The 12,825-nt window shown below is 41.2% G+C and overlaps 1 protein-coding gene across 1 annotated transcript in view; it reads left to right on the forward strand.

Moving 5' to 3' along the window:
* Nucleotides 1–10,388, forward strand: part of LOC138738996 (UDP-glucuronosyltransferase 2A1-like) — a 42,454-nt gene extending 32,066 nt beyond the window's left edge. Inside the window, exon 6 of the mRNA XM_069890316.1 lies at nucleotides 9,701–10,388. Coding sequence (XP_069746417.1) covers nucleotides 9,701–9,983 — 283 coding nt within the window. The 3' untranslated portion in view covers nucleotides 9,984–10,388. The remainder of the gene's footprint in view (nucleotides 1–9,700) is intronic.
* Nucleotides 10,389–12,825: the final 2,437 nt, after the last annotated feature.

Consider the following 12,825-nt stretch of genomic DNA (forward strand, 5'->3'; position numbering starts at 1 on the left):
GAAGGGAAGTTTGAGAATCACTGCTCTAGCCCCAATTGTTACTGAAATGTTTTGCTTGAGAAATGTCATTGGCCCATTTCCTTTGGAGTTATGAATCTGTGCGCATAACGAGTCAATTAGGTACGATTGAGACAGTGGTTTTCAAACTTTCTCTATCCAATCACGTTCCAACTTGAACAATACCTCAATAATAGTGGAGCGCCGATGGCATTGGGGATACTTAAAGTGGAATGTGAGCTTAGGGGGGCAGTTTGAAATCACTAATTTAGACCAATGGGGGATAGCATTGGCTGCACCTTTCAAGTTCAAGTTCATTATCATCAGGTAGGGCATATTCAACCAAATGAAACTAGTTTCTCCAGACTCTGGTGCACACACATAAACACACAAAATACTCATTGCCTAATATTGACATGCATGAGAAAATATACAATGAAAAAATAAATGTATATAGATTGTTTACTCTGTTTTATTTATCAGTCTATTATATATCATGGTTGCAGGATACTGTTCAGCAATTTCACTGCCTGTGGGAAGAAGCTATTTCCCAACCTGGCAGTCCTGAACTTGATGGTCCTGTACCTCTGTGATGGTAATAGCCAAAGATACTGTGTGCTGGATAGAAAGGATTCTCAATAATTAATTGAGCCCCGTTTAAGCAATTATCCCAGTGAATGTCTTCAGTAGAGGAAGGGGAGACCTTAGTAATCTTCTCGGGTGTTTTGATGACCCTCTGTATTTCATTCCCTGCACTTCCTCTTAATGTTTTGCAGCTACCAAACCACACAATGATGCCCCAGTCAGGACACTCTCCATTATGGACCTGCAAAATGTTGTCAAAATGGGGGCCAGTTGCTTTGCCCTTCTCAGCTTTCTTTGGAAGTATAGGCACTACAGCACCTTCCTCACTAATGAGGGGGTGTGTATCCTGGATAGGTTGTATATTATATGTGCACCAAGGAATTTGCACTCTCCACTCTCTCCAAAGCAGAACCATTCATGTGTACAGGAGAATTGTCAACCTTTGTCCTGAAATTCACAATCATCTCCTTTGGCTTGACCATGTTGAGAATCAGGTTGTTATCTGTTTTACAAGCCTTCCTACCTCATCTCTGTAAGTCGACTCATCATTGCATCATTATTCAGTTTGAACGTAAAGCCCTCAAAAGGGTGTGGACACAACCCAGGACATCCCAGGAAAATCCTCCCCACTAATAAGTACATCTATAGGGAATGCTGCCATTGGAGAGCAGCAGCAATCTTCAAAGACCCACCCCACCCAGCACACACTCTGTTCTCGCTGCTGCCATCAGGAAAGAGGTCTAGGTACCACAAGACTCGCACCACCAGATTCTGGAACAGCTGCTGCCCCTCCTCAACAACAAACTCAATCAGAGACTCATTTCTTTTTTATTCTCTCTGTATTGAACAGTCAGTTTGTTTACATTCATTAACCATATAACCATATAACAATTACAATTACAATTACAATTTTGCCCTTCTAGTCCATACTGATCCAAGTACTCTCCTCTAATCCCACTTACCAGCACTCTGCCCATATTCCTCCACCCCCTCCCATCCATATATTTATCCAACTCTTTCTTTAATGCCTTCATCACTTTTCCCAGAAGCGCATTCCACACAGAAACCACTCTCTGAGTAAAGAAGTTCCCCCTCATGTTACTCCTAAACCTTTGCCCGTCAACTCTCAACCCATGACCTCTTGTATCCATCTCTCCTACTCTCAATGGGAAAAAGCCATTCCATATCAACTCTGTTGATCCCTCTCATTATCTTAAACACCTCTATCAAATCCCGTCTTAGCCTTCTACGTTACAGTTCTTTGTTTACATGTTTTTGCTGTGTACAGATTTTTTTGCACTTCCAATTAGTGGTAATAATGTTGCGCCCACAGGACAAGGAATCTCAGTGTTGGATTTGATGTACTCTGACAATAAATCTGAAATCTGAACTGAACAGGGCAGTTGTTAGTCAGCAGCCTGAACAGGAATGGGCTGAGCACATTGCCTTGAGGTAAACCAGTGCTCGCCATGGTGGGGCTTAAGATTTTGCTGCCAAACGGGACTGACTGCGGTCTTCTGGTCAAAAAGTGCAGATTCCAGTGGTAGAGAGGAGTGTAGTAGCCCAGCGAGGATAGTTTACCCACCAGTCTTTTAGGAATGACCGTGTTAAACCCCTAGCAGATGTCAAAGGATAACAGCCTCCGACATCAGAATTGAACCTGGGTCAATGGCACATAAACCAGTGGCTCTATCAGTACCACTATGTTGCTTGTGTTGGAAAGCACATCTATGATAGTCGGGCTCCTGTCAAGGTACAAAGAGTAGAACCAAGTCAAACAGTACAATTCAAACAGACTTTATTTGAATAACACTAGCAAGAATGAGCAATCTGTAGTGTTGGGAAGACAAGAATGCCTCACTGAGACGGTTTATTCCCATTCAAAAAACAGTCACAGGGTACAATATTTAAGACATTTTCCTGCATACAAATAGGATATAATGTCTTTGAATGTATTGTTACAACTCATGTTTTACATTTTGCATATTCTCTTCCTAAAGATAGGGAAATGATTTATTGTCAGAAATTTTTTTTTCACGTACAGGCCATAATTAAGTCATCCTTCTTGTATACAAAAATCAACAGAAGTCTGGATGGATTACTCTTAGTACATATCAATATCCATCTTCTGACTGCCTGATTGCTGGTTTCCAATTAACACATGAAAATGGCTAGTTTCATTCTAATCTTAAATTATTGAAGTTAACAATGGTGGCCAAAACTTCTGAGCAGAAAAAAATATCAACCAGGGACTGAGAGGCACCATCAGTGTTGCTAGATGCTTATTGACAATTCACATTGTGTCTAACAGGTAGTAACTCAATCAGTAGTAGCACTATTGTGTTAAAGATATCAGGCAAGTATCAGGATATCTGGAGCCTGGAAGGGGGGTGGGGGGGGGGCTCTGAAGAAGAGGTGAAAATGATTCCTGTCTGGGAGGTTTGTTAGCTTTTAAACATATACCCTGTTCTGTGCGAGCTTCTTGACTGAGTAAACTTTTTCTTTTTTTTATGAACACAACTTTCCACATTTCTACATTTACCCTATGAACACAACCTTCTACATTTCCTTCTACACATCCTTGGTCAACATGCCACATTGTTGAGTGTGTTGTATTGACCCTGTTCATAGAATTGTAGAGATACTTAAACAATCTTGCTCTCAACGTCAGTAAGATCATGGAGCTTCTGTGGAGTTCAGGAAGAAGTGTTTGAGGGACCTGACGCACTGGGGGAACAGCAGGAGAGTGGATCAGTTCCTTAAAGTTCCTTGACATCCAGACATTAGAGGACCTCTACTGTGGCCAAAAACTCAAGGCAGCCATGAAGAAGGCACCGCAACACTTTTACTTTCAAAGGAGGTTTTTGCAGGTGTCAGGACTACTGTGCTTTGATATGATCCATTGGTGGTGGCATTGCTTAGACGTCTCTCAGATGTCAGTTAGAATGCTTACATTTCTGTGTTGCAGCTTCACTCAGCTGAACCCCTTCATTTTTATGCATCTCAGCAATTCTCCTCCCGCGCTGCTGTCAGCACCCCTCGAGGCCTTCAGCACCCCTTCTGGCTCTTGGCAGCCCTTTCTGCTCTCAGCACATCTTCCTGAATTCCATACTGGATAATAATGGTGGGATGCGGGATATGCTGATTGAGGTCCAGCTTGTGATGCTTCACAGTTTTAAGCTGAGGTTTGCTTGATCCCACTGAGCATGTGTGTAATGCTACACAACACAATCAAAGGTGTTATCAGCATGAAGACAGGCCTTTACCTTCACAAGAGCTATGCAGTGGTCATTTCCACCAATGAATCATGGACAGATCATCGGCCATAGGTCTGTTCATTCACCACCTCCCACAGACCCAGTCTGAGGTTATGACCTTGTAACGGCACTGACTTTCCACAGTTTACACGCAAATAAAGAATATCCTCACTTGTTTCTTTCAGCCACCATGAAGCTGACCTTCATTTTATTATTCACTGGACACAACATTGCATTCTCAACTCCCCAAACCCCACCCAGATAAACTCCTCAGGCCACTGCCACATGGGTGATCCTGACATTCACTCTTCTCCTCGCGATGAAGGTAAGTACGTGACCATAACAACCATCCACCCCACCCCATTCCCTGCCTCAGCCTCTGAGCCATGCAAGGAGGCAACTGATTGGAACTGTCCTGCTATGTAACGGTCTGGAGTGCTGACAGTTCAGCCCAACCTCATACTATAAGCAATCTGATATGGAAGACGCTTCACAAGTAAACTTTACTCCGTCTTCTGACTCGTCACGCAGAGGATAAAAGGGAGGGGAACCTTCAGTTTCACCTCCCAGTAAGGAGTTTATTCTATCGCTACCTATTTTAAATTAAAAGGTTCTGTGAACTCATGGAGTTACCACTTGTAACGACATTGATTCACCACAGCTTACAAACAAGAATAGCCTTATTCGTTTTTTTTCAGCCACCATTAAGTTGCCAATCATTTTTTCATTCACTAGACACAACATTGCATTCTTCAACTCCCTAAACCTCACCCCGCTACACTCCTTTGACCTTCTCATTGGCTCACTGCCGCACGGATGGTCCTGCCACCCACTCTCCTCCTCCCGACAAAGATAGGTACGCGACACAACAACCGTCAGGACCCAATTAATTTTGTCAAGTTTGGTGCTACTCATCCAGAATACATTTTTTACACTTTCTTGACTTGGAAGAGTTTGATTTAACAGTGAAGAGAAAATGCACAGGAAGTGTTGCTTTGAGGTTTGGCTTACCCCACTACCCCGGAAGGAACAGGTATCGGAACTGAACACAGTGAAACCATTTCACCAAAACTCAGCCTCAAGTCATTGACCTTGGAACTCAAATCCTGCCAATGTACTGAGCAGAAATTTGAGTACTTTTGACCTGGAGTGTTGACCATTGAGCAAGTGGGCCAACTGCACACATACCCTGTTGATTTTCTGAAGTTGTTTTCCCTCAAAAGATTGAATTGTACAGGGGAAAGTAAAACAATATGCTGAACTAATGCAATATTCAGGAGAAGTTTCACCAAACAAAGGTCATTAAACAAAACTCTCTTCTTGTCCATAATTCCACATTGCCAATTGTGAATTTATCACCTCCTTTTTTTTTAAACTTTATTTAAAATTTTATGACATGAATAAAATAAAAATTACATTTAAAGAAATAATAAAAAATAAGATAATAAAAATTAGAATACTACATCATTAAACTACACAAATTAACCCCCCAATAATTATAACACAACATTAATCATCTAATTTAAAATTAGTCCAACCCTCCCCTCAAAATAAAGAGTGAAGAATTAATTAACAATGTTGTAAATAAAATAGAAAAAACCCCACTTACAAAAATAAGGATAAAACTTAACAACAAAAAAAATTACTAACAAAAAAAATATCAATAATAAAATAATACCCTTAAACATATATTTAAATCAAACATAATACATGTATTTAACAAATGAAATCCACTTTAAAACTAAGTTCAAATATTTTAATATCATATATCAACCACATATCTGTTATACAAAAAAATCATAATTAATAATACATAAATACAGAATTTCCATTAATAACAAGTTTCCTTTATAATTCATCAAGAGAACAAAAACATCCCTTAGAAAAACAATCAGATAAACTTTCTATTCCCTTCCCCTCCCCTTATATAAAAAAAAGAAAAAAAAGTTCAAACTCTTATAAAATTCTCCATATTCTTCATTTATATCATCTTCAAAATTCTCTATCGAAATTAACTTAATTTTATTAAACTCTTCTCCCTCAATGTATTTGTACTTGATTTTCTTCTTTTTCTTCTTATCACCTTTCCCCTCATCTTCCTCTTCATCTAATTCAACATCCTCAATTTTTCACTTATTATCTTCTGTGACATCATCCTCTTAAAAAAGAGAGAAAAAAGAGAAAAAAAAGGAGAGAAAAAACCTCATAATTCCCTCTCAATTACAATCGGAAAACAAAAAGAGTTAAAAAAAATTATTTATTTAAAAAAAACTAATAAAAAAAACCCTTCACTTCTTAACCCAAAAATTAAAAAGAAAAAAAAAACAGGTCGGAGGTCACAACTACCTCCTCCTGTTTAAACCGCCCAAAGCGGTAACTCCCCCAGAATATTGAGTGTGAGATTACTCACAGGTAGCTGATGACTTCTGGAAACTAGTGCCCACCAGTTCCCTCTCCCAACTCCCATTTCATTAAACTATCATCATTATTTAAACTATTTAAACTCTTCTCAAAAAAACAGATAAAAGATTTATTTTTTTAAATCAACGTTTCCACTTCGGTCACCATTGCTTCCATTTCTTTTAAAAAACTGGATCCCACCTTATATCTCTACTCTCTTTGGAGACCTTGAAGGACTACATCATTCCTGAAACTGCATGATTGGTAGAAACTGAGCAAAGTCCATAACCTCTTTAGGATTGTCAAAGAACTTTGGCTGATTTCCATCCTGAAAAATCTTCAGTACCGCAGAATACCTGAATGTTGCCTTATGTCTTTTTTTCCACAACCGTTCTTTCACAGAATTAAATTTGCGTCGTTGAAACATAATTTCTTGACTCAAATCTTGATAGAAGAAAATAGGATTATTCTGAACCATCAAAGGAGATCTATTTTGCTGGGCATTTCTAATAGCCGTACGTAAAATTGTCTCTCTGTCACAATAGTTTAAACAACGGATCAGAACATGTCTTGGATTCTATCCTGAAAAAGATTTTCTTCTTAAAACTCTATGAGCACGTTCCAGTATTAAACCTTCAGGGAATTTATCCTGTCCTAACACTCGTGGAATCCATTCAGTAAAAAATTATCTTGGATCGGGTCCTTTTATGCCTTCTGGCAAACCAACAATTTTCACGTTGTTCCGTCTAGATCACACATGTCAAACTCTAGCCCGCGGGCCAAATTTGACCCGCGATATAATTATATTTGGCCGGCAAGATCATTTCAAAAATGTATTAGAGGTGGCCCGCCCTGCAGCGAGAGCCGATGCAGTTTTTTGGTAATGTCACCCCCACCATCCTCCCCCTTCATTGCACATCCTTCCCCATTGTAACACGAGAAATTGTAACATGAGAAGTCTGTCAATGTCATCAGCCGGCAAGCCAGTTGGAAGGCTCCCCGCACAACCAGTAACTTCTCCCACCTGTCGAGCGCCTGTGATTTCCTGTCGGCGCAACGGGCTTGGCAGGCTGCACATAGCCACCAGGCAGCGCGAGCCCCACGCGACTGGCACCGGACGGCCCTTCCACAGCGCGAGCACACTTCTCCCGATCGCCAAGGCCTTCAGCGCTTGCACCCGCACGGACCCCAGGGACGGCTGGTTCGGCCCTGCACGTGAAGAGAGAGATGGTGGCTGTCCGCAAAGGCTGATCGGCAGCGCGCTGGGCCTGAGTGGGTGGGTAAGCAGGGGTGGGCAGAGGGTGTAGGTGAGGAGTAATGGGCAGGGGAAGTTATGGTGGTGCGAGGGGCAGTTAGAGGGAGGGATGAGTAGAAGGAGGGGTGGATAGGGAAGAGGTAAAAGGGGAGGGGCAGGGCGAGTAATGGAGGGGTGATTAGAGGGTGAGAGACGGGTAGAGGGAGGAACAGGTTGAGGGGAGAGGCAGTAGAGTGGTGTGTATAGGATGGGGTCGGTAGAGGCAGAGCGAGTGGAGTGAGGGGTGAGTAGAGGTTGGGTAAAGGACTGGTCAGGTAGAGGGATGGTGGGTCAAGGGTGAATAGAGGCCTAGAACGTGAGGAGTGAGCAGGAAATGCTGAGTCCTGATGCAGGCCAAAATGGACACAGCCTGTGAATGCTGACTACATCTCCACAGGGACCAAATATGTTTCCCTCACGTCAAGCAAAGGGTGAACTTGAGCTACCTACTCCTGACCTGTAACATTATCCTCCTAAAGTTATATCCTAAAGTTTAACATTACATATGTTGAAAGAAGAGAAAACATGCAGATGTTGTTGAAAATTTTCAATAAATATTTAGTTCGGTCCTCGACTTAGTCCAAGTTTTTAATTTTGGCCCTCCGTGACTTTGAGTTTGACACCCCTGGTCTAGATTGATTCTCCAAATAATCAACCTTTTTTGCTAAATTTTTATTTTGGATCTGCAATGTTTCAATTATTCTATTTTCATCTTGCAGTTGATCCTGTACATCGACTAAACCTTGATCACACATTTCAAATCTTTCAATGGTTTCAAGCTTAAAAGCTCCATTAATGGCTTCCGCTATCGCATTAATCTTGGAAATAAACGGGTTCACAAAATTAGCTAAGTGACTCAATACAGAATACATCTTATCTTCAAGATCCTTAACAAACATTTCAATAGAAGTAGATTCAGGCATAATGGGGTCTTGCTGTTCCTTAGAGACCACGGGATCTTCTGTCTCTTCCCTTAATTTAGTATCTTTTCTAGCAGTTTGACTTCGTATAAAAATCCCTCTCAAAGTCCCCCCAGCAATGCCAGGAGACTGAAGATCAGGATTATATTTAAGCCAAATCTCTTTAATCATCTTCACTGAATCGATGTCTGGAAAAACCGTTGTAATTGAAGATGCATTTTGCAGTGCCACCACTGTAGCAGTCGAATGACAGCTCTTTAACTCTCCAGCTGGTGGCGCCCCAGCTGATTCAACTGTCAAAGTCTCAGTAACAGCATTCACAGTGGCCGTTGTGTGAAATATTGGCAGCCGGCCAGCCCTTTGTTCCGAAAGCTGCTGAATGCGACCTTCAGAGAGCCTTACTGGTATAAAACGGCGTTTCAATGCCGAATTCTGTACGTCTTCTTCTGGATCCATTCTACGCTGAGTCTTGGCTTCTTGTAAACAAGCAGGCCCAGACAATTTCAGAAAATGTAGTTTTTTAACAGTCTGTTGATGTTTTATTTTACCTTTTTTTTTGCATATAAACCACTAGGCACTGATCCAGCACCTCTTATTATTTATAAACTTTTAAAAGAACTTTAATGGGCACTTAAAGACAAAACAATAAATCAGAGTCAGGAGAGGTCTGGAAGACACGTCTGTTCCCTACGCCATCTTGCCACGCCCCCCCTCACTTCCTTCTTTGATCTTTGCTGCCTTGGTGTTGTATTCTGTGCAGAGTACTTCCATGATATTGTAATCCTTCACCTTGAGCCTCATGGACCATTAAAGACTAAATATAGCACCCTTGTCCTTAAAATTCATTCTTGGTCTTTATTTAGAATTTGCTGTGTTCACCCCTTCCCCCCACCCTAATTCCAGCCTGTTCTCCATCCCTGACATTCTACCCCTGAACCTTCACCTGAAGGCCTCAGCTCCAGATTTGTGTCTGTGTCAGACACACAGAAGTGCAAGCATGCTAACGGACATCTGATAGACATCTAAGCAATGCCACCACCAATGGATCATATCAAAGCACAGTAGTTCTGACGCCTGCAAAAATCTCCTTTGAAAGTAAAAGTGTCCAATTATATTCTGAATTGTAATGGGAAATTGAATTAAATAAAAGACTCCATGCAAGTGGAAGCTAATTTACAGATGTGTGGCATCAACTGGGACAGAGTAACGGGGCAAAACCAGAAAAGTAACTTCTTCTGTTCTCTTAGGTACAAAGAAAATGCAATGAAGTTATTTCAAATTCAACACGACCAACCAACGGGTCCACTGAACAGATCGGTATTCTGGATTGAGTTTGTAATACGACATGGAGGAGCTAAACATTTGCGACCTGCGGCGCACTCTCTCTCGTGGCCACAGTATCATTGCCTCGATGTGATGGCATTTCTCACTGCCTGTTTCGCAGTTTTTCTAATTCTTCTCACTAAATGTTGTTTGTTTTGTTGTAGAAAATGCATGCACATGAAAGTACAAAAAGACAAAATTCAATGAGTTTACAGATCACTTAAAATTTCCTCACGTTGGGATTGTGTTTGGAATGTCTGTGGTTATAATTTTAAATGGCACTGAGCTTCATGCCTCCATCACAATCGGCTCAGGACGAAGTTCATTTTAGTTTGTGACCACACTGTTTCCAATGGTTTAACTGCTTTATCAAATCAGCAAGTTGTGCAAATCGTCTGTGCTTCAAGAGCACAATGTTTCATGATTCTTGTGATCTGCATTGCAATTGAAAGTATTTATCATATACTGTTGGAATGATGTTGCAATCCTTTATCAAGATCAAACAAAATGGTCATTTGGATCAGCAGATTGTCATCAATCCAAGGGGGTCACGTCTGATAAATATGCCAGTCACAATTGGAATCAATAAATGGTAATTAGAATTTATTGTCACGAACGTGTCACAATATTCCTTGTTTTGAGGCAGCATTTTTGTGCATTACAGGTGCAAAAATTGCAATAATAACCTTTTTTAAAAAAAATAGTGTAAAAGTAGATGGTAATGTCTGTGGTTCATCGTACATTCAGAAATCTAACAGCAAAGGAAAATAAGCTGTTTTTGTACCACTGTGAGTTTGTCTTCAAGCTTCTCCACCTCCTTCCTGAAAGGAAGAAATGGCCTGGGTGATGAGGGTCCTTGATCATTGAGGCGACTTTCTTGAGACAGCACCTCTTGTAGATGTCCTTAATGGAATGAAGTCTAATGTCCATGATGGTGCTGGTTGAGTTTACAATCCTCTTTGGCATTTTCCTGCATCGAAAGAACCAAAGACTTGTTGATCCAAACCAAGGCTTTTATTAACTAAAAGACTGGAGCCTATCACATGTAGGTCGACCAGTCCAGAATGACCTGGTCTGGCTAAGAACAATCCTTTAAGACCTGCCAGTAGGTGTGGCTACACTCTCAGCCAATCACAGTCATCCTACACTACAATCTGTACATATACACATTGGTGATAGAATCTGTATTATCACACCTCTATACCAGACAGTGATGTAACCAATCAGAATGTTCTCTTTAGTACACCTGCAGAGATTTGCAAGAGTCTTTGGTGACATACTGAATCTCACCAAACTGTTTACGAAGTATAGCCATTGGTGAGCTTTCTTCATGATTATATCGACAGGAAGGCCCCAAGATAGATCTGGAGAGATGTTGACACCCAGGAACTTGAAGATCTTTATATGACCTCTCCATGAGGACTGGTTTGTGTTCTCTTGGTTTCCTCTTCCTCACAATCATTTCCTTAGTTTTTATAACATTGTTGTGCTAGCACTCATGAGCTGATTTATCTCACATTAGTTAATTTGAGTTTCCCTAAGGTATTTGACAAGTTGCCACATAAATGATTGGTGTATGAGATGAGTAGATGGGATTGGGGAGGTACCAGCACAGATTGAAGGTGGATTACCATGTCGGAAGCAGAGTCTTTTGAATGAGCAATTTTCATGTTGGAAGGATGGAAGTAGTGGAGTTCCTCAAGAATCATATCTTTACCCTCAATTATTTACAATTGGTGCTTATAACTTGGAGGAAAGGGCCAGGGTAAGATACATAAACAGAACATAAGAAATAGGAGCAGGGGTTGGCCATGTTGCCCATCGAGCCTGCTCCAACTTTTGATAAGATCATGGCTGGTCTGACCATGGTCTCAGCTCCACATCCACCTGTTCTCCATAACTCTAAATTCTCTTACATTGCAGAATGCTTTCTTACTGTATCGCAACTCCATAAATTGAGGCAGCGTCTACTACCTCCTTGGGGAGAGAATTCCACAGTGTCATTATTCTCTTGGAAAAACAGTTTATCCTCATCACTGTCCTAAATCTACTACTCCAACCCTGGAGGCTATATTTTCAATATTCCTTGGTCTAATACACCAGTGGAAACAACTTCTATGCTTCTACCTTATTTTTGTTTCTATAAAATTCCCTCTCATTTTTTTCTGAAATCCAGTGATTACAGTCCCAGTTGACTCAATCTTTCCTCAGGGGCTAACCTCCTCATCTCTGGAATCAATCTGGTTCACCCCCTCTGTACCACCTCCAAAGCCAGTATTTCCTTTCTCAAATAAGGCAACCAGAACTGTATACAGTGCTCCAGGTGCAGCCGAACCAGTACCCTGTTCCTACCCTGAGTAGGAATCTCCCTGCTCTTCAATTCAATCCCTCCAGCAATGAAGACCAACTTGATTGCCTGTTGCACCTGCAAACACATTTTGCGATTCACACACATGGAGCTACGTTCCTCTGCCCAACAGCATGCTGCAATCTTTAACCATTTAAATAACTGTCCAATCTTCTAGTGTTTTCTTCCATAATGGACGATCTTGTATTTACCCATTGTGCTTAATCGGCCAGATTTTTGCCCACTCCCTGAACCTATCAATATCTCTCTGCAGACACTGCACATTCTCTTCACAATTTACTTTTCCACTCACTTTGGTGCCATCAGCAACATTTGATTCACTATACTTAGTCCTTTCTTCCAGATGTTTTAAATGTTAAATTTAAATGGTTACAGGCCCTTTCAGCTCACCAGTCCATGCTGCCCAATTACACCCAATTAACCCAAACCCTCAGTACGTTTGAACAGATGGGAGGAAATTGGAGCCTCCGGGGAAAACCCATGCAGACACAGGGAGAACACACAAACTCCTTACAGACAGTGTGGGATTCGAAGCCCAGTCCCAATCGCTGACACTGTAAAGGCATTGCACTAACGGTTACATCAACCCTGTAATGTGCATTGTGAACAGATGTAGGCCCTGCATTGACCCCTGCTGCACTCCATTCACCACTGATTACACCACTTATTTATCCTAACTCT

This window comes from Narcine bancroftii, chromosome 1 (genome assembly GCF_036971445.1).
Source record: "Narcine bancroftii isolate sNarBan1 chromosome 1, sNarBan1.hap1, whole genome shotgun sequence".
NCBI lineage: Eukaryota > Metazoa > Chordata > Chondrichthyes > Torpediniformes > Narcinidae > Narcine > Narcine bancroftii.